Here is a 23,447-nt window from a genome sequence, read left to right as displayed (position 1 = left end):
TACCCACCCCAATTTGCGACGGTCCCATGTAAGTTTATGGAAAATGTATGTTCCAGCATAAATTTTTAAATAGCTGGAGGTATTTTGATAAAACTTAGTACATGTTACTTTTATGTCAAAGAAAAATATATATATTAAACTAACTCTAACCTACCCACTTACATAAAGGATGGTGTTTTTGTCTTAAGTCCCATGCAAGTATATAGACCTTCTAGTACCTTACTCCAAACTCTGCATCTCCTGGTGAGTGCATCGGTCCGGCCATACCCCTCCGACATGCCACACCCCATCTCACAAAACCACACCCACAATTTAAGCCACACCTCTTTTATTTTCTACCTTTTTTGTGAATTGATCCGGCTTGCAAGTGATGCCCACTTCCACAAAACATCACCTCCTTCTATTTTCAGCCTTCAATCTCTTCATCACAACTCAGCCCCACATGAGGTCGGGATATGAGGTCGGGATATGAGGTCGGGATATGAGGTCGGGATATGAGGTCGGGATATGAGGTCGGGATATGAGGACGGGATATGAGGACGGGATATGAGGACGGGATATGAGGACGGGATATGAGGACGGGATATGAGGTCGGGATATGAGGACGGGATATGAGGTCGGGATATGAGGACGGGATATGAGGACGGGATATGAGGACGGGATATGAGGACGGGATATGAGGACGGGATATGAGGACGGGATATGAGGACGGGATATGAGGACGGGATATGAGGACGGGATATGAGGACGGGATATGAGGACGGGATATGAGGACGGGATATGAGGACGGGATATGAGGACGGGATATGAGGACGGGATATGAGGACGGGATATGAGGTCGGGATATGAGGTCGGGATATGAGGTCGGGATATGAAGAGGGGATATGAGGAGGGGATATGGGGACTGGATATAGGGACGGGATATGAGTTCGGGATATGAGGACGGGATATGAGGACGGGATATGAGGACGGGATATGAGGTCGGGATATGAGGTCGGGATATGAAGAGGGGATATGAGGAGGGGATATGGGGACTGGATATAGGGACGGGATATGAGTTCGGGATATGAGGACGGGATATGAGGTCGGGATATGAGGACGGGATATGAGGACGGGATATGAGGACGGGATATGAGGACGGGATATGAGGACGGGATATGAGGACGGGATATGAGGACGGGATATGAGGACGGGATATGAGGAGGGGATATGAGGAGGGGATATGAGGACTGGATATAGGGACGGGATATTAGGACGGGATATGAGCTATGATACTGGATCCTGGGAAAGGCTTGAGACAACAGTCATACACAGAGCGGAAGAATTCTGAACCTGAGGGGGAACATAAAAAGAAAAACCATCTGCACACGTCATCAGAGTCTGGCCTGTCAGCGGCGACAAGAAGAAACTAAGCCCCCTGTGATCAGCTTTTGTCATGAACTGGCTCGAGTTGTCATAAAAGGCTCGAGACTAGCAGTCAATTCCTCAACTGAAGGTAGGGAAGGATTAACCCCTTAATAAGATTTGACCGAAGAGCAACACCATATATCTGTCTAGTCAGGAGAAACGCCTCCCTTCAAAATGGATGCAAACAGGGACACTACCACATTACATGAAATATATAAGCCTCCTCCTCCCCACATGGGGGACATCATGAGTCTGTCCACAGGCCAATGCAATGCAAAAATTCAGGAGTGCCACTGAGGCGTAACCGCCATGGCCCTACACTGTTGCTCCTCCGTCAAAGATCCCACATCTTCCTCTCATTGACTCTTAAAAGAAAGAGGAAATAGGTCATAAAAGGAATCCAGCAGATCTGTGTGAACAAGAGAGATAACCCCCTTTGTATCACTGGACTCCAAAACCCGATCCATAGTGCTATCAGAATGAAGATCAAGGGAAAGAGATTTGGACTGAACCTCCGCATTGTGTCTCCACTCCAGATATTTGTACAATGCTGAGTGTAAAAGACCAAGTTCCTCCTGCATTTAAACAAAACTTGTGTGCCATCATATAATTGCGCCAACAGTGTCACCCTCTGCCCACCCAACAAGGCCAGCGCTGGAAGACCTGAGTTGTTCCATAATGGAGTACAGTTTTTGCAACCAGAACAGTGCAAAAGTTGCTTAAACTTCTTCCAGATATTGCACATCAGAACAATAGTTGGGGGTCTATCCGGCGGTTTAGTAACAGGAATTTTGCCATCAGAATGAATTAACATCAATTTGCCACCCAAACCCAGAGTAAGAACCCAACCCTTAAATGGGCACTGTCAGATCCCAAAACTTTTTGTATGTTGTTACTAATGAAAACTAAAGACCTTTTGTAATATGGCTGTCTAAAAAATGTTGAATATTTAAAGGGTTACTCTGCTCCTAGACATCTTATCCCCTTTCCAAAGGATAGGGGTTAAGATGTCTGATTGCAGGGTCCCACCGCTGGGACCCCCGCGATCTCCTTTCAGCACCCACATTCGTTTAGAGTCACGGCCACGCCCTCTCAATGCAAGTCTATGGGAGGGGGCGTAATGGGCGTGGCCGTAACATCACGAGCCTCTGCCCCGCATCGCTCCGTGCACCGGATGTCTGGGGACCCCCACGATCAGACATCTTTTCCCCTATCAGTTGGATAGGGGATAAGATGTCTAGGGGCAGAGGGCCCCTTTAATAAAGAAGCAAAAAGAAAATTAGCCAGCACAACAACCTAATACACGGGTGCACGCTGCTATGGCAGATACAGAGTATACAAAACAGAGGATTGCAGCATTGGTCAAAAAATGTAGGCTCTTAGCTCACTTTTTGATCAAAACGTGTCCCCCATCCACCACGCGGAGATGGCCTCATTTACACTTTTTGACACGTTTTGATCAAAAAGTGCGCTAAGAGCCTCAATTTTTTGACCAATGTGTGCTGCTGCAATCCTCTTCTTTTGTATACTCTGTATCTGCCATGGCAGTGTGCACCCGTGTATTAGGCTGTTATGATGGCTCTTTTTTTTTTCTTTGCTTGTTTGTACAACTCAGGGGGAATGGCACCCTCTTTAGCTGTGCACCCCTCCCCCTTTTTCACAGGTGGGGTTTTAAATTGTATATGGATCCTGCATATCACCCAGTCAGAGGCTATATGCCCAACAGAGGTGAGTGGATATTTGAGTGTTAGGCTTAGAATTTGTGCTGGGGTCCCATCCTAAATGAGGCCACCTCCCCGTGGTGGATGGGGGACACGTTTTGATCAAAATGTGCGCTAAGAGCCTCAATTTTTGACCAATGTGTGCTGCTGCAATTCTCTTTTTTTGTATACCCTTTAATAAAGAAAATGGCTCCTAAAAATCGCCACGCTTGAGGACCCCATACCTCCTGGGGCACTAAACAGTCCTCCAGCAGCATCAAGCGTCAATGAGTCATGGACAACCTTGCATGAGCAGGGGCACCACAAGGGAGGGACACCCCCCCCCCCTTCCACAGAGAGGATTTCTAACACTGGGACCTAATGAAAAGAGGTATTTTTATAATACATTTTGGTGATATAGGCATCATTTTTTTTTTGGTATCTGACAGGTATGCTTTAAACTGTTAAATTTGTGCAACCGAGAAATACAGCCACGTATTAGGGCCAGACAGCCCTCCATTCTTTTTATCCCATAAAGGTCAGCATAGAGGTCAATACGTTCCTCCCCGGGCCATTACAAAACCCTAATAGTGAAGCAAAGCTCTAACCATATAGGCTAACGGCTTGATGGCATGTGAAAAAATAAAAAGGGCAATGGGCAACCCTGGCAGGTGTCCTGCTTGAATTAAAAAGGGTCAGAGGCTTGGTACACTTCTTTCTTAGTTGTCAAATAAAAATACAGTGCAGTATAGTGATGTCCTGATAACAAGGGATAACAAGCACAGCTTCAAATCTGCAGTTACAAATCCTGCGGATCAAACCTGCGCAGGGTCTTGTACGTGTGATCGTACACTAAGAGAGTAACACTGATGAGCCCAGACAGTTAAATCATACTTTACCATGACGATGGTCTAGGACAGGATGTTTAAAACACCTGAGCAATCTACGCAGCCCGAGAGTAACACAATCAGGAGATGTACAAAAAGTCCCATATTATTTTTGCATTTCCTCTTTCACAAGGTTTAGGTAGGAAGATTGAGTACTTGGCCAGTTGACCTATAAAGGTGCCGGTTTTATTAAAAGTGACCTTTCATACAGCAGTCTTAATCCATATCTTGTTGGAAGTAGGGATCGACCGATTATCGGCCGATAATCACGATTTTTGGGCATTATCGGTATCGGCAATTACCTTGCCGATAAGCTGATAATGCCCCTCCCCCCACACCACCCCCACCGCTCCAACAACACCGACCCACCGCACAAATCAAAATGTACAAATCTGTTTAACTTTCTGGCACCAGTTGATCTAAAAAAATTAAAAGTTTTCCACGGGAGTACCCCTTTAAATGGTAACTCTCATTAAAACACATTTTTGCTATTGCACTCCTTATGGTAAATCAAAAATATTTCTAATATACTTTGTTTAAAAAAAAAAAAAAAAAAAGACATTTCCTATGTTTTAGTTGTGCTTAAAAAAGCTCAAGAGCACATTTCCCCCCATCTTATACACAGACTTTGGACTAAAGCCCAAACACAGGAAGTGCAGCCTGGAGTGCTGAGGGGGGTGTGTCCAGCCTCATCCAATCATAGCTCCTCTCACACTTAACTGCCATATGCTGTTGGCTGGACACCCCCCCCCCCCCTCAGCACTCCAGGCTGCACTTTCTGTGTTTGGGCTTTCGATCCAAAGTCTGTGTATGAGATGGGGGAAAATGTGCTCTTGAGCTTTTTTAAGCACAAATAAAACATAGAAAACTTCATTTTTTTTAAACAAAGTATATTAGAAATATTTTTTATTTACCATAAGGAGTGCAATAGCAAAAATTTGTTTTTTAAAGGGGTATTCCAGGAAAAAACTTTTTTTTATATATATCAACTGGCTCCAGAAAGTTAAACAGATTTGTAAATCACTTCTATTAAAAAAATCTTAATCCTTTTAGTACTTATGAGCTTCTGAAGTTAAGGTGGTTCTTTTCTGTCTAAGTGCTCTCTGATGACACGTGTCTCGGGAACCGCCCAGCTTAGAAGAGTTTTGCTATGGGGATTTGCTTCTAAACTGGGCGTTTTCTGAGACACGTGTCATCAGAGAGCACTTAGACAGAAAAGAACCACCTTAACTTCAGAAGCTCATAAGTACTGAAAGGATTAAGATTTTCTAATAGAAGGGATTTACAAATCTGTTTAACTTTCTGGAGCCAGTTGATACATATAAAAAAAGTTTTTTCCTGGATAACCCCTTTAAATACTCCCTTCGATGAGGGACATCACAGTGATTGCCGATAGCAGTCACCACTCCTACACTCGCTTCATAGACTGACTGTACAATGCGACATGTACGACGCAGGTCCTCTAAGGCAGTGTTTCCCAACCAGGGTGCCTCCAACTGCTGCAAAACTGCAACTCCCAGCATGCCCGGACAGCCTTCGGCTGTCCGGGCATGCTGAGAGTTGTAGTTTTGCAGCAGTGAACCCAGCCTAGGTTAATTCATTACATAACAAGCAGCCTCTAATGTCACACCTGGTAATAGCCTTTGCACTTGGTCTTCGTGGCCCTCACGCTGTACCTCTCTTCATCCCCTCTGGCGACAGTAATTCGATTTTGGAAAACCTTTAGTTGGCAACGCTAACTATTACAGCAGGCAAAAAAAATATAAAATAAAAGCCCCCCTCCAGCTACAATGTCCTAGCTGCGCCGCACTGGCCGGAGCCGGTTATTGGATGTTATTAGAAAATTCAATTTCCCGCAGAGCCAGGCAAACCTGAGTATAAAGACAACCGGAGCACCGAGACATGAAAAAACACCAATAAAAGCTACCATTCAGATGAAATACACCATAGAAGCTTTCTTCTTTTTCTTCTCTTTGTTCTCTTTTCTAGATGGACTACTTTGGCCCCCAAAAATAAGTAAAAAGCCATTCGCATAATGCGCTCGCTATCATAAGTTCACCATGTTATGAGCACATAGAAAAGTCCTTTGTAAACAATAATAAAGTATTCCGCAATAATAAAGTATTCCGCAATAATAAAGTATGCCGCCATAATAAAGTATTCCATATCCTTTAGCTTTTGCCACTCTCCTTACAGGGCAGGCAGCGCGGCGGATGAATAGATGGGATTGTTTGTGTTGCATTATGAGAATATTTTGTATTGTCATTGTGGTTTTTTTGTTCCTTTTTACATTAGTTGGCTATGCACGACACGTTTTGCAGCCTTTTTTTGAAGAGCGTCTGTGATCTTCTGAAAGGCAGCGGGTATTAATATTTCATCTAAGAACCTCTTGTGGTGCAAGCAATACAAGGGGCCCGATGCTGGAAGCAAATCTGTTAGCCGTGGCTTTCAGGTTTAATAGGTTTTCACACATTTATGTATAAGAGGATGAGATGCTGCTGTTTTTTATTTTTTTTTGTCTTTGTGATAAGGCAGAAATAGTTTCATAGGGGATCTGTCAACATACTATGATTTTATGTTTTAAAACGTTACTGTTATTGGTAATAAAATAAAATGCTCAAGTCAGTGTAGTGATGTGCCCTAAGACTTGTAAGCATAATAATAGGCATGTTTTTATATGTAAAATATATTTTTATATAGGTATTACTTTGCTCTCTCTTTTTGCACTTCTCTTGGAGGCTGGGGCTGCTTCTTCAGAACCATGACAAATTTGCTACTTTCTTCCCCAACTCTCTTTTCCTCTCCCCTGCCATGAGGTCTACAGAAACATTTTTACATTTGCAAAGCTTTGTGCCTAAAGTGCATGCTTTAAATAGACACTGTCAGATATAAAAAGTTTTTGTATGTTGTACATCTTGACAAAACGTTAACCTTTCTAATATTCTTCATAAGAAATGTTTATTTCCTTTTTATAGAAATCATGGCTTATAAAATTATGGCTTTGTCTAAGCTGAAGCATGGGCAAAGTTCAGTAAGTGAGGGTGGGCTAACACTCCTCTGTGCTCTGTCTGATATGACAGGAGAGAGCACAGATGAGTCCTATCAGACAGGAGAGAGTACAGAGGAGACCTGTCAGACAAGAGAGAGCACAGAGGAGTACTATCAGACAGGAGAGAGCACAGAGGAGTACTATCAGACAGGAGAGAGCACAGGGGAGAGCTATCAGACAGGAGAGAGCACAGAGGAGTACTATCATACAGGAGAGCACACAGAGGAGACCTGTCAGACAAGAGAGAGCACAGAGGAGTTCTATCAGACAGGAGAGAGCACAGGGGAGTGCTATCAGACAGGAGAAAGCACAGGGGAGTACTATCAGACAGGAGAGAGCACAGAGGAGTGCTATAAGACAGGAGAGAGTACAGATGAGTGCTATCAGACAGGAGAGAGCACGGAGGAGTGCTATCAGACAGGAGAGAGCACAGAGGAGTGCTATCAGACAGGAGAGAGCAAAGAGGAGTCCTATCAGACAGGAGAGAGCACAGAGGAGTGCTATCAGACAGGAGAGAGCACAGAGGAGTGCTATCAGACAGGAGAGAGCAAAGAGGAGTCCTATCAGACAGGAGAGAGCAAAGAGGAGTGCTATCAGACAGGAGAGAGCACAGAGGAGTGCTATCAGACAGGAGAGAGCACAGAGGAGTGCTATCAGACAGGAGAGAGCACAGAGGAGTCCTATCAGACAGGAGAGAGCAAAGAGGAGTCCTATCAGACAGGAGAGAGCACAGAGGAGTGCTATCAGACAGGAGAGAGCACAGAGGAGTGCTATCAGACAGGAGAGAGCACAGAGGAGTGCTATCAGACAGGAGAGAGCACAGAGGAGTGCTATCAGACAGGAGAGAGCACAGAGGAGTGCTATCAGATAGGAGAGAGCACAGAGGAGTGTTAGCCCACCCTCACTCACTGGACTTTGTCCACGCCTGTGCTTCAGCTTGGATAAAGCCATGATTTTATAAGCCATGATTTCTATAAATAGGAAATAAAATTTGCTTGGCTAAGTTGTACAACATATCAAAAGTTTTTAAATCTGACAGTGCCCATTTAAAATGTGAACTTCTTGATATGACAACCCAAAATTCAAGTGTGAAATAGTCTCCTAGAGGGGTGGTCTCGACAAAATTGAACATCTATATGTAAAATTCCTGGTATGAGATGAGGTGGTCTTTGTAAGAGGATGCACTGTATATTGTGTATGTTCTTTTTTACTGTATATTATAGTCTGTTCTTTACACATTAACTGTTTTCATGTGGTAGAATTGTCATGATATACTTCTCTCCTACGTCTGTTTTTCCCAGGTGGACTTTCTATTGCTCGGTGGAGATCTGTTCCACGACAACAAACCTTCCAGGAGGACACTACATACATGTATGGAGCTGCTGAGGAAATACTGCATGGGAGATCGGCCGATCCAGTTCGAGATTCTTAGTGATCAGTCTGTTAACTTTAGCTATAGCAAGTAAGTGAGGGTCACATCAGTATTTTATAGTAAGGGTTTCTACATTTTATTTTTGGAAAAAAACAACTAATCAAGGCAATTGACTAAGATGAATATTGGAGGCATGTCTGCTGCCACGCTGCGCTTCCTCTGCTATAAGCACTGTGTCAATCCAGTGTATCCTCTGAGTCATTTGAGACACATTGGTTGCCAGAGATATTCTATAGAGCAGCCACGGGGACTTCAGGAACCTTTTAGCCTGGAGATCATGATTTCTATAGGAGAGTTGTGGGCATGCTCTGTGATCGGTGCAGAGAGAGGCGCTATCCCCATCACCTATTTCAGACCCTGTGTTATCTGCCTCCAACTTTATAAAAGGTGTTACCTGGCACTGTAATCCTCCCTGTGGTAATATTGAGATGCTTGTTGAGAAGTAATCTGTACAGAACAGGTCAGAAAGCATCAGCCTACTGTGAGGTTCAGTGCTCAGAGAGGATTTTAACTCCTTAATGACACAGGGCATAAATGTAGGCCCTGGTACTCTATGTACCAGGACATACATTTACGTCCTGTACATGATGCTAGCACCAGAGCTGCTGCTTGCATCATGAACGGCAGGTCCTAGTTGCTATCAGCAGCCAGGAACCCGCCAGTAATGGCAGACATCAGCGAAGGCGCTGGTGTCCGCCATTAACCCCTCAGATGCCATGATCAATACAGATCAATCTGCGGCAATCCGGGCGTTAAAATGGATGATCGGATCGCCTGCGGCACTGCCACGGGGATCCGATCTTCAAGCATGGCGGCCAGAGGTCCTCTTGTCTGCTCTTCTGGTCTGAGATCGAGCAGACCAGAGCAGAAGATCACTGATAACACTAATAGTGCATAGCACTAAATAGTATTAGCAATCAAATGATTGCTATAAATAGTCCCCTATTGGGGGGGCCATTAAAAGTGTTAAAAAATTTAAAAAAATAAAAATAAATTTACATTTTACAAATACTTTCCCTCAATAAAAATGTAAATCGTCCCTTTTTTCCATTTTACCCCCAAAAAGCGTAAAAAAGAATAATAATAAACATATTTGGTATTGCTGCGTGCGTAAATGTCCGAACTAAATATGTTAATGATCCTGTATGGAGAAGTCCAAAATTGCTGCTATTCGGTCACATCACATTCTAAAAGAAAATTTATAAAAAATGATTTTAAAAGTTTCATATTCGCAAATGTGGTATCGATAAAAAGTACAGATCACGGCGCAATACGTATAAATGAGGCGCGTATACGGATAAATGAGAAAGTTATAGGTCGTCAAAATAGAGGGATTTTAAACATACTAATTTGATTAAAAAGTTTGAGATTTTGTTTTATGTGGTTCAATGATAGAAAATGTAATCAGGGGTATCATTTTAATCGTATTACCCACAGAATAAAGAAAACATGTAATTTTTACCATAAATTGTACGGCGTGAAAACGGAACCTTCCAAAATTTGCTAAATTGCGGTTTCCTTTTCAATTTCCCCACACATATAGTATTTTTTTGGGTTGCGCCGTACATTGTATGGTAAAATGAGAGATGTCATTACAAAGGACAACTGGTCGTGCAAAAATCAAGCCCTCATATGGGTCTGTGGATGAAAATATAAAAGAGTTATGATTTTTAGAAGGCGAGGAGGAAAACGCGAAAATGCTAAAATAATATTGTCTGTGTTCTTAATGGGTTAAATGGGTACTCCGCTAGAATATATATATATATTTTTTTTAAATAAACTGGTGCCAGAAAGTTAAACAGATTTGTAAATTACTTTTCTTAAAAAAATCTTAATCCTTCCAGTTTTTATCAGCTGCTGTATACTACAGAGAATTTGAATTTCTTTTCTGTCTGACCACAGTGCTCTCTGCTGACACCTCTGTCCATGTCAGGAACTGTCCAGAGTAGGATAGGTTTGCTACGGGGATTTGCTCCTGCTCTGGACAGTTCCTGACATGTACAGAGGTGTCAGCAAAGAGGACTGTCGTCAGACAGAAAAGAAAAAAGAAAATAACTTCCTCTGGAGCACAGAGCAGCTGATAAGTACTGGAAGTATTAAGATTTTTTTAAATAGAAGTAACTTACAAATCTGTTTAACTTTCTGGCACCAGTTAATTTAAAAAAATGTTTTCCACGTGAGTACCCTTTTAAGATAATTTTTTACATACGGATAGATACACAAAGAATACAAAATCACCTAATATTTAATAAGAAAAAAATAGATTTTTAACAATAGACAGCTTTATGACTATGTGACCTATTGTTTTTAGTATCAACCATGCTGTTCATTGCACAGACAACCCATTGAGTTCAATAATGTCTGTGCAACGCTTCTTTTTTCCTGTAGAGGCGCTGTGGGGATACTTGTTGGCATGCTCCCCACCGACAGATTACAGCAACTTTCTAATTTACTTTGTATTTTAACATTAATCACTAGGGGTGGGAATTGGCAAGAATCTGGCGATACGATATGTATCGCAATACATGTAGGACGATGCGATATATCCCGATTCTGTCTCAAAAACGATATATTGCGATTTTTTACTCACGCAGTGATACCAAATATATTTATTTTTATTATGTTTTCATGTTTGTATATATAGGAATAGGGGGTGATTTGAACTTTTAATATGGAAGGGGTTAATGTGTGTCTTTTAAACTTTTATTAAAAACTTTTTTTTATATACTTTATTACACTTTGTTAGGAGGAATCATTAGATTCCTCAGACAGATGAATAGAGATCTATTGAACTCTATTAATCTGTGTGCTCTGTGATCCATTGATAGAGCCTAGTCCAGCCAGGATCTATCAATGACAGAGTCGGGACAGGAGGAAGCAGAGGTAAGTCCTCCGGCTACCTCCATAGTGGATCGCCTGCCCGCCCGTGATCGGGCTGCGGGGGGGGGGGTCGATACACCCCACTAGCCCACCAGAGAGCATTCATATGTCCCTTTAGATGCCGCTGTCAGCTTTGACAGCGGCGATCTAAAGGGTTAATAGCCAGTATCGCCAAATAAAAACCGCGATAATCGAGTGAATCTATTTTTTTCTTACACCCCAATTAAAGGGATATTCCGCCCCTAGACATCTTATCCCCTATCCAAAGGATAGGGGATAAGATGTCACATCACCGGGGTCCCGCTGCTGGGGACCCCCGGGATCTCCGCTGCGGCACCCCGCCATCATTACTGCGCAGAGCGAGTTCGCCCCCTCCCATAGACTTGCATTAAGGGGACGGCCGTGATGTCATGAGGGGCGGAGGCATGACGTCACGTTGCTCCGTCCCCCGTATCGCCCGTCATTACGCACAGAGCGAAATCGCTCTGTGCTGTAATGATAGCGCGGTGCTGCAGCGGAGATCCCGGGGGTCCCCAGCAGCGAGACCGCAGCGATCTGACATCTTATCCCCTATCCTTTGGATAGGGGATAAGATGTCTAGGGGCGGAGTACCCCTTTAATCACACTAGGCTTATAATGAAAGCCATGGTACGGCCTCCACCAGATTATACATAATTTTGTGTGCTAGAATAAGGCTGCATGCTTCTGATGCAAAACCTAGATAGACCGACTCATGTGTGGATGCGAATGATAGTGTGAACAGAGCCTGATTCTTTTTACTGCAGAGAGTTTGCTAAAAATTGTATCCAGTTTTAGCATGAGTCTGTGGTGACACATTTTTATCCAGAAAAACAGCACCCCTTCCCCATAAGTTACTATTCCCCACATATATCTCACTTGGGTCTAGGAAGCTGAATTTTGGGGACTATTAAGGGTGTATTCACACATACAGTATTCTGTGCAGATTTGATGGGCAGGATTTGAAGCTGCGTTCAGTCATTTAGTTTACATTGAAATCTGCAGCAGAAAATCCTGCGCATCAAATCCTGCGCATCAAATCTGCGTACGAGTGTGGGGTATTCCAGTTAAAAATATTTTTTTTCCACATCAATTGGCTCCAGAAAGTTAAACAGATGTGTAAATTAATAAAAATATTAATTAATGTAATGGGACAAAAGAATATACAAGACCTTTTATAAGCAATCATTAGATTGCTTATACTGATCAATACTGTGCTAAGACAGGCTCTATTAGCAGATTGGCCCGTGGCTAGCCTTCACAAGGCCTTAGACTGCTATCAGCGTCCCGCAGCCATTGTGGGGGTGCCAGTCAGGCAGTCGGCAGCCTCAGCTCCTGTCTCTGATCATCTTAAATGCTACAGCATTTAAGGGGTTATTGGCCAACATCAGCATGATTGCTTATATCGGTCATTAACCCCTTAAGGACCAGGCCATTTTTCACTGTAGGACCAGAGCGTTTTTTGCACATCTGACCACTTTCACTTTAAGCATTAATAATTCTGGGATGCTTTTACCTTTCATTCTGATTCCGAGATAGTTTTTTCGTGACATATTCTACTTTATGTTAGTTCAAATTCTAAAATTTGATGAAAATTTTGCATTTTTCTAACTTTGAAGCTCTCTGCTTGTAAGGAAAATAGACATTCCAAATAAATTACATATGGATTCACAAATACAATATGTCTACTTTATCTTTGCATCATGAAGTTGAGATGTTTTTACTTTTGGAGGACACCATAGGGCTTCAAAGTTCAGAAGCAATTTTCTAATTTTTCACAAAATTTTCAACATCTGAATTTTTCATGGACCAGTTCAGGTTTGAAGTGGATTTGAAGGGCCTTCATATTAGAAATACCCCATAAATGACCCCATTATAAAAACTGCACCACTCAAAGTATCCAAAATGACATTCAGTAAGTGTGTTAACCCTTTAGGTGTTTCACAGGAATAGCAGCAAAGTGAAGGAGAAAAATCAAAATCTTATTTGTAACGCAATTTCTGAATTTTTACAAGGGGTAAAAGGAGAAAAATCCTCTCAGAATTTGTAACCCAATTTCTCTCGAGTAAGGAAATACCTCATATGTGTATGTCAAGTGTTCGGCGGGCGCAGTAGAGGGCTCAGAAGCGAAGGAGCGACAGTGGGATTTTAGTGAGTGAGTTTTTCTGAAATGGTTTTTGGGGGGCATGTCACACTTAGGAAGCCCCTATGGTGCCAGAATAGCAGAAAAAACCCCACATGGCATACCATTTTGGAAACTACACCCCTCAAGGCACATAACAAGGGGTCCAGTGAGCCTTAATACTAGGGATCGAGCGATTATCGGTATGGCCGATATTATCGGCCGATAATCATGATTTTGGGCATTATCGGTATCGGCAATTACCTTGCCGATAAGCCGATAATGCATTGCAAAACGGGCATTGCAAAACTAGTTTTGCAACAGCTGGAGGCACCCCTAGTTGGGAAACACTGACCTATACTATACACTGCTATATAGTCCAACATGCTGGGAGTTGTAGTTTTGCAACAGCTGGAGGCTGTAGGGTTGTTTGTTACATCTATTTTACCCAGTGTTCAGATCATTTAGTTCCAAAGCCCATTTAGTTCTGCTACGCCACCTCAATGCAAGTCTCAATGTAAAAAAAAAAAATACTGTGAAATACCGTGATACTGTGATACTTTAGAAAAATACCGTGATACTCATTTTTGGTCATATCGCCCAGCACTACCCCACCGCTCCGGCCCCATTGCCTCCCCCATCCCCGGTTTTATAATCACCTGTTCCCGGAGCCCACGCTACTTCTTGCTTCTGCTGCGTCCTGCGTTACACTGTGCGCAATGACGAGTGAAGTGCGTGATGTCACCGTCAGTGCGCACAGTGACAGTTCAGGAGGACGCCACCGGAGCCAGATGTGGGTTGGACCCCGGGAACAGGTAATTATAAAACCGGGGATGGGGGAGGCAATGGGGTCAGTGCGGTGCGGGGGGTCGCTCGCGGTGCGGCGGGGGGGGGGGGGGGGGCGGTTGCGGTGCGGCGCAGCAGGGGGAGCGGTGGCGGTGATAGGTCTCAGGACCCCCGGACAGGCAGGGGGAGAGAAGGGGTGGCGGCGGCGGCCTATGGCACCACAAAAGCCACTGCAGTGCATTGATTTAAAGCGCCCGCTTTAAATCAATGATCTGCAGCGGTGTCGCAGGGGGATAAATAGCCGATAACTTATACCGGAATATCGGTGTAAGTTATCGGCTATCGGCCCTAACCTCCACCGATTATCGGTATCGGCCCTAAAAAAACGATATCGGTCGATCCCTACTTAATACCCCACAGGTGTTTGACGACTTTTCGCTAAAGTCGGATGTGTAAATGAAAAAAAAAAGTGCAGTTTTTTTTCCCAAATTTACCATTTTTATAAAGGGTAATGGGAGAAAATGCCCCCAAAAATTTGTAACACCATCTCTTCTGAGTATGGAAATACCCCATGTTAGGACGTAAAATGCTGTGCGGGCATGTCGCATTTAGGAAGCCCCTATGGTGCCAGAACAGCAAAAATACCCACATGGCATACCATTTTGGAAACTACACCCCTCAAGGAAGGTAACAAGGGGTATGGTGAGCCTTAACACCTCACAGATATTTCACGACTTTTTGTTAAAGAGCACCTGTCATCAACAAAAACTTTTAATATGTTGTTCATAATCATTATTGAAGAGATATTGTAATATATCTTCATTAAAAAATATTAATATTCATACCAGTTTTTTCATTTTATACTTTTGGCCACTAGGGGTCACTCTTCTATGCCTGGTCTGCAAGCAGCATCCTATGCTTTCCATAGTAAGTGTACAGCTTTTAGGACTAATGCTCTGGTCCTTCCACCGGAAGTTCAGTGCTCTCAGCTCACTGTGAGCTACAAGCCTGCACATGCCTCTCGTATAACAGCGGCCAGTCACCTCCCCCTCCCCCCTGCTCGGTGTTCTCCCTGCCCCTCACCACATGTTATCTTATACATTGTATTATCTCACTGCACTCCCTGCTCTGTGCTCCCTCAGCCCCTGGTTCTCAGCATTTACTTTTTAGTGCAGAGAGACACAGGAGAGAGAGACAGGCTGCTGTCCCTACCCTGTACTTAGTCTGTATGCACACTGCAGAGCAGTGTTTCCCAATCAGGGTGCCTCCAGCTGTTGCAAAACTACAACTCCCAGCATGTCTGGACAGCTGTTGGCTGTCTGGGCATGCTGGGAGTTGTAGTTTTGCAACAGCTGGAGGTGCCCTGGTTGGGAAACACTGCTGCAGAGGGAGAGCAGCATACAGGAAGACTGGCAGAAGCAGAGTCCCAGCCAGGCTTCATGTGACATCATGCCTGCTGGGACCTGCCTCCTTCCACCCCTCAGAAAGACAGTCCTCCTGAGCTAATGAAGAGGGATAAAAAAGGTATTTCCACAGCATTTTAAACCTCAATAAACACAGGGATAGGCATAGTTAGAGAAGGGGACAGATGGGAAGGGGGATCAGGGAATGTTTAGATGATGACAGGTACTCTTTAAAGTTGGATGTGTAAATGAAAAAAAAATTATTTTTTTCACTGAAATGCAGATTTTTCCCAAAATTTTACATTTTTACAAGGGGTAGTAGGAGAAAATTACCCCCAAAATTTGTAACCTCATTTCTTCTGAGTATGGAAATACCCCATGTGTGGACGTCAGGTGCCCTGCGGTCGAACTACAATTCTCAGAAGAGAAGGAGCGCCATTGAGCTTTTGAAGAGTGAATTTGTTTGGAATGGAAGTCAGGGGCCATGTGCGTTTACAAAGACCCCCGTGGTGCCAGAACAGTGGACCCCCCCCCCCACATATGACCCCATTTTGGAAACTACACCCCTCACAGAATTTAATAAGGGGTACAGTGAGCATTTACACCCCACTGGCATTTGACAGATCTTTCTAACATTGGGCTGAGCAAATGAAAAATTAAATTTTCCATTTTCACGGACCACTGTTCCAAAAATCTGTCAGACACCTGTGGGGGGTAAATGCTCACTGCACCCCTTATTACATTACGTGAGGGGTGTCATTTCGAAAATGGGGTCACATGTTGGGGGATTTGTAAACACATGTGGCCTTCAATTCCGGACACATTTTCTCTTCAAAATCCCAATGGTGCTCCTTCTCTTCTGAGCATTGTAGTGCACCAGCAGAGCACTTTACATCCACATATGGGGTATTTTCTTACTCAGAAGAAATGGGGTTACAAATTTTGGGGGGCTTTTTTCCTATTTTCCCTTGTGAAAATGAAAAATTTAGGGTAACACCAGCATTTTAGTGACAAATTTTTATTTTTTTCATTTTCCCATCCAACGTTAACGGAAATTTGTCAAACACCTGTGGGGTGTTAAGGCTCACTATACCCCTTGTTACTTTCCGTGAGGGGTGTAGTTTCCAAAATGGGGTCACATGTCAGTATTTATTTTTTTGCATTTATGTCAGAACCGCTGTAAAATTAGCCACCCCTGTGCAAATCACCAATTTAGGCCTCAAATGTACGTGGTGCGCTCTCACTCCTGAGCCTTGTTATGCGTCTGCAGATCATTTTACGCCCACATATGGGGTATTTCCATACTCAGGAGAAATTGCGTTAGAAATTTTGGGGGTCTCTTTTTTCTTTTACCCTTTTACCTCTTGTAAAACAGGCTGGTGTAGCCCCCAACTTTTACTTTTCATAAGGGGTAAAAGGAGAAAAAGCCCCCCCAAAATTTGTAGTGTAATTTCTCCCGAATACGGAGTGTGATGAGGTGGCAAGGAAAGGGTGTATTTCCTTGGCTAACCCTGGAGAATCTCACCTGCTTCTTAATGAGGCAGGAGGGAAGGGAGGTGTGTGTATATAAGATGGAGAGTCAGTCTAATCTGGGCTCTTCCTAGGAGACAGCAAGTGGGCTGTAGGGAAGAGACAAAGCCTGCTGAGGAGTACACAGCCCGAGCTATGAGTGGCTCAAAGAGAGTGACATGAATTGTGAGTAGAAGGTTGCAGGGGACATATGTTTAACCGGCTGAGGGAAGGACAAGCTGATCTGTTTAGTCAGTGACCAGACGGTCTAGGATTTTGTTTTGTTCCTGCTTTTTGTTTATTTCTTTCCCTGCAACCTGTCTAATAAAACTGTCAAGGTGCCAGATTTGCATTATAAACTTTTGTTTGCTGGTTTATTGAGAAGAAACGCATTCTGTGGCGTAGTCCAGGACGATCCCAGAGCTAATCCCCAAGGAGGAATCCTTACAGGAGATACCCCATATGTGTCCCTAAACTGTTTCCTTGAAATACGACAGGGCTCTGAAGTGAGAGAGCGCCATGCGCATTTGAGGACTAAATTAGGGATTGCATAGGGGGGGACATAGGGGTATTCTACACCAGTGATTCCCAAACGGGTTGCCTCCAGCTGTTGCTAAACTCCCAGCATGCCTTTACAGTCAGTGGCTGTCCGTAAATGCTGGGAGTTGTTGTTTTGCAACAGCTGGAGGCTCCGTTTTGGAAACACTGCCGTACAATAAGTTTTTCATTTTTATTGGGGGAGGGGGGGGGGGGGGGGGCGGGACAGTGTAAGGGGGATGTAGTGTTTTACCCTTTATTATGTGTTAGTGTAGTGTTTTTAGGGTACATTCACACTGGCTGAGGTTTACAGTGAGTTCCCTGCTAGGAGTTTGCACTGCAGCGAAAAATTTGCCGCAGCTCCTACTTGAAGCAGAACACTTACTGTAAACCTGCCTGTGTGAATGTACCCTGTACATTCACATGGGGGGGGCAAACCTCCAGCAGTTTCAAAACTACAACTACCAGCATGTACTGACAGACCGTGCAGGCTGGGAGTTGTACTTTTGCAACAGCTGGAGGCACACTGGTTGGAAAACCTTCAGTTAGGTTCTGTTATCTAACTCAATATTTTCCAACCTGTGTGCCTCCAGCTGTTGCAAAACTACAACTCCCAGCATGTACTGATCACCGAAAGGCATGCTGGGAGATGTAGTTATGCAACAGCTGGAGGGATCGCAACTACAACTCCCAGCATGCTGGGATTTGCAGTTTTGCAACATCTGGGGAGCTACAGTATAGAGACCACTGTAAACTGTGGCCCTCCAAATGCTGCAAAACTACAAATCCCAGCTTGCCCAGACAGCAAACAGTTGTGTGGGCATGCTAGGAGTTGTAGTTTTGCAAGATCTGGAGGGCTATAGTTCAGAGACTACCATATAGTGGTCTCAAACTGTAGCCCTCCAGCTGTTGCAAAACTACAAATCCCAGCATGCCCAAACAGCTGTCTGGGCATGCTGGGAGTTGTAGTTTTGCAACATCTGGAGTGCTACAGTATAGAGACCACTATATAGTGGTCTCGGACTGTAGCCCTCCAGATGTTGCTAGGCAACTTAACGGCTTCTGTCGGATTCAGGGAGCCTGCTGCAAGTCATTGCCGATCTCCGATGCGGATCGTCGCCCGCAGGGTAAGTGGACTCCGGCGCCGGTCCTCTGTCGTTTTCCAGTTCTGCCCACCCACAATAGGCGGGGCAGAACAGGGAAAACGAAAGTTAACCCCCCCCCCACCCCCGGTCTGCTATTGGTGGTCGCGTCTAGACTACCAATAGCAGGGATAGGAGGGGTGGCACCTCTGCCACCTCACTCCTATCCCTTCAGGGGGATCGTAGGTGTCTTAAACAACCGCGATCCCCCTTATATTCCGGGTCACCATCAACCCGTAATGACCCGGAATTGCACAAATCGCAAGTGTGAATTCACTTGCGATTTGTGCCGATCGCCGACATGGGGGAGGTCCGATGACCCCCCTGGGCATTTGCGCGGGGTGACTGCTGATCGATATCAGCAGTCACCCCGGTCCCCGCCCAGCGCACGGCAGGGACCGAAATTCCCATGGACGTAAGCGTACGTCCTTGATCCTTAACTACCAGGATGCTTAGACGTACGCGTACGTCCATGGTCCTTAAGGGGTTAAGATGTTGTCCATGATGAGAAAAACGCTGCCTGTTTCTTGCAAAAACCGAACCTCTCTGGTATTGCAGCTCCGCTTCATCGAAGTGAATGGGACTGAGCTGCAGTACTGCACACAACCTGCAGGCAAGAGTGGTGCTGTTAAAGGGGTACTCTGCCCTAGACATCTTATGCCCAATCCAAAGGATAGGGGGGTTAGATGTCTGATCACGAGGGGGGGGGGGGGGTCCTGCTGCTGGGGACCCCCGCAATCTCTCCTTCAACCCCCCCAAGTCATCACTGCACGGAGCTACGTTTTCTCCGTAAGTGATGACTCACGATACAAGTACTGGAGTATCGTGACGTCATGGCTCTGTCCCCTTGTGATATCACGCTCCGCCCCCTAAATGCAAGCCCCTCCTTTGGATAGGGGATAAGATGTCTAGGGCAGAGTACCCCTTTAAATTTGTGTTACGCAGTGCCGTTATGTTGTCTGTGTCAGGCTGGACAGGTCAGGTCCTCCAGGGCAAGAGACACTCTTTATTACTACTCTCCCTTCTGGCCAAGAGATGAGGATCAAAAATGGTATCCAAATGAGTTTTCTAAACTAGATAACCACTTCTAGTTATTATAATTATTATTTAGTTTTATTATTTAGTTCTCTTTTTAGACCTAAAAATATAAGAATATGAATATTACATACTTAGGGATAAGAATAAAATAGCAACAGGAGGCGCCCACACTTCAATTTCTTCACACTGAGAAGCGGTATTATAGTAAATGAAATACTAACGTCATATGACGCATTAACCCGAACATGCTAAATACATATAATGGGAACTGTGCAAAGACTCATGGGAGATAAAGGCGGTGCACGTGAATAGGCATTTGTGCTGCTGTGTATAGGTGATCTCCATCTCCACAGTGCATGTATGTGGCAGTAATTGTCTCTGAATAATTAGCTGCTACTGCAGAATGAAAATCATGTATAAACCTATATGTATAGAATAAAAATTTTAACAAACGGCAGTCATGATAAAAAAAAAATGTAAAAAAAAATCATGGTAACCACAGCTTTCCTTAAAGCTGTTCCTAAAAGCTTTCCTAAAAACTGTTACAAACGCTGGAGCCGGTGTCGGGAGCTCGTGACGTCATAGCCCCACCCCCTCATGAAGTCACACCCCGCCCCCTCAATGCAAGTCTATGGGAGGGGGCATGAGGGGGTGGGACTATGACTTCACGACAAATGCCACGCCCCTCCCATAGACTTGCATGAGGGAGTGGGTCTCTGACATCACGAGCTCCCGATGCCGGCTCCAGCGTTCGGGAACAGTTTGTTCTTAACGCTAAGCAGTGGAGTACCCCTTTAAATTTTGTAGCCACATCTGATCCTGTGACTTACTCTGAGACTCGCGATTGTTAACCCATTCACTGGAAGTTCAATACAAGTCTAGGGAGCACGGGAACAGAGGGGAAAGTAAGTATCAGACATAATTTGAATACATCTTTTGCTGCAATATTACGGCCGTAAGTCCAGGCTTGACCTCCCATCTGATGACCCAGTCTGACAGCTGCCATCAGAAACATGGTCAGGTGGAGGCTACCTGCTACCACGATACCTGTCCAATACCTGTCATACCTGCTGAACACCAGTTGCAAGAATAGACTGCTTTAAGAAGAAGCAGAGTGAAGAAGAAAAACAAAACTCCGATATGCCACGTCAAGTGACCTCATATGACATCATGTTTGGTGACATAATGCACTGCTCAAAAAAATAAAGGGAACACTAAGATAACACATCCTAGATCTGAATGAACTAATCGTATGAAATACTTTCGTCTTTACATAGTTGAATGTGCTGACAACAAAATCACACAAAAATTATCAATGGAAATCAAATTTATCAACCTATGGAGGTCTGGATATGGAGTCACACTCAAAATCAAAGTGGAAAACCCCACTACAGGCTGATCCAACTTTATGTAATGTCCTTAAAACAAGTTACAATGAGGCGCAGTAGTGTGTGTGGTCTCCACGTGCCCGTATGACCTCCCTACAATGCCTGGGCATGCTCCTGATGAGGTGGAGGATGGTCTCCTGAGGGATGTCCTCCCAGACCTGGACTAAAGCATCCACCAACTCCTGGACAGTTGGTGGATGGAGCGAGACATGATGTCCCAGATGTGCTCAATCGGATTCAGGTCTGGGGAACGGGCGGGCCAGTCCATAGAATCAAAGCCTTCCTCTTGCAGGAACTGTTGACACACTCCAGACACATGAGGTCTAGCATTGTCTTGCATTAAGAGGAACCAAGGGCCAACTGCACCAGCATATGGTCTCACAAGGGGTCTGAGGATCTCATCTCGGTACCTAATGGCAGTCAGGCTACCTCTGGGAAGCACATGGAGGGCCGTGATGCCCCCCAAAGAAATGCCACCCCACACCATTACTGACCCACTGCCAAACCGGTCATGCTAGACGATGTTGCAGGTAGCAGAACGTTCTCCATGGTGTCTTCAGACTCAAATGCCAAACGTCCTGCACGGTGTTTGGCTGTAAGCACAACCCCCACCTATGGAGGTCAGGCCCTCATACCACCCTCATGGAGCCTGTTTCTGACCGTCTGAGTGGACACATGCACATTTGTGGCCTGCTCAAGGTCATTTTGCAGGGCCTTGGCAGTTCTCCTCCTGCTCCTCCTTGCACAAAGGTGGAGGTGGCGGTCCTGCTGCTGGGTTGTTGCCCTCCTACGGCCTCCTCCATGCCTCCTGATGTACTGGCCTGTCTCCTGGTAGCGCCTCCATGCTCTGGACACTACGCTGACAGACCCAACAAACCTTGTTGCCACAGCTCGCATTGATGTGCCATCCTGGATGAGCTGCACTACCTGAGACACTTGTGTGGGTTGTAGACTCCATCTCATGTTACCACTAGAGTGAAAGCGCCACCAGCATTTAAAAGTGACCAAAACATCAGCCAGAAAGCATAAGAACTGAAAGTAGTCTGTGGTCACCACCTGCAGAACCACTTCTTTATTGGGGGTGTATTGCTAATTGCCTATAATTTCCACCTGTTGTCTGTTCCATTTGCACAACAGCATGTGAAATTGATTGTCAATCAGTGTTTCTTCCTGAGTGGACAGTGGGATTTCACAGAAGTGTCATTGACTTGGAGTTACATTGTGTTGTTTAAGTGTTCCCTTTATTTTTTTGAGCAGTGTATTACATGTGGCATCCTGGCTCCTAACTTTTTTTTTCTGGCTCCTAGATTCAAAGCAAATTAGTCATGCCCTGCTATAGTGTATGTATTATAGCATAACAAACAAGAAGGCCTTCCGTTTCTAGACAGTCCCTTCAAAGAGATGCTGCTGGTTATCACAGGATTGTTAGCTCAAACCTCTTCCAATCAGTTTTTCCTGCAGCGGCCACTGGTGGAGACCTGCGGTATTGCATGGTCTCTACTTAGACGTGCAGTATCATAACATCGCATGGGGGTTGATAAATTTGGCACTTTTAAGCAAAAAACAATAAGTTACTTCAGAACACCACTTTGTAGGATTCCTCCTCTGCAACTTTTTAGCTTGTTGCGCCAAAAATATTGAACATTTTTAAAATGCTGTCCACAGCCAGTTTTGTAAGCCAGGTCTGGGCTGGGGTAGATTTGCAACAAATTGAAGGCACAAATTTTATTCAATTTCTGCAACATTTATAAACCTGTTTATAAATCCCCCCCTATGATTTTTGCCAGCAAACAGGCGGTATATCTTAAAGTCACATTGCATGCCCCCTGGTGTCACTTTGTTCTGGCGCCTGCATAATGGTGATTTATCCTATTACCGGCGGCTCTTTGGCTCTCCATACTAATGGCCTAATAGGGATTTCCAAGCTATGAAAATTCTTCATGTCAAGTTCAGTCTCCAATAAAGACCAGAAAAACAGTCACTAAATAAAATATATTTATCTGCTGTGTGTCCCCAGGAAAGCTGGATGACTATTAGTATGATCTATGTATGACAGAAGATCTAAAAGACAGTTATTTTATAGATACAGTCATGGCCGTAAATGTTGGCACCCCTGAATTTTTTCAAGAAAATGAAGTATTCCTCACAG

General features: G+C 44.4%; 1 protein-coding gene across 2 annotated transcripts in view; it reads left to right on the top strand.

Moving 5' to 3' along the window:
• The window catches only part of MRE11 (MRE11 homolog, double strand break repair nuclease), a 229,548-nt gene that overhangs the window by 14,842 nt on the left and 191,259 nt on the right, over positions 1 to 23,447 (top strand). For both annotated transcript variants that reach the window (XM_056561491.1, XM_056561492.1), the window contains exon 4: positions 8,345 to 8,505. In XM_056561491.1, the coding sequence (XP_056417466.1) occupies positions 8,345 to 8,505 (161 nt within the window). The remainder of the gene's footprint in view (positions 1 to 8,344; positions 8,506 to 23,447) is intronic.

Source organism: Hyla sarda, chromosome 2 (genome assembly GCF_029499605.1).
Source record: "Hyla sarda isolate aHylSar1 chromosome 2, aHylSar1.hap1, whole genome shotgun sequence".
In the NCBI taxonomy this organism is placed as follows: domain Eukaryota; kingdom Metazoa; phylum Chordata; class Amphibia; order Anura; family Hylidae; genus Hyla; species Hyla sarda.
Note: the sequence above shows the minus strand (reverse complement) of the source record. Positions and strands in the feature narration are given on the sequence as shown.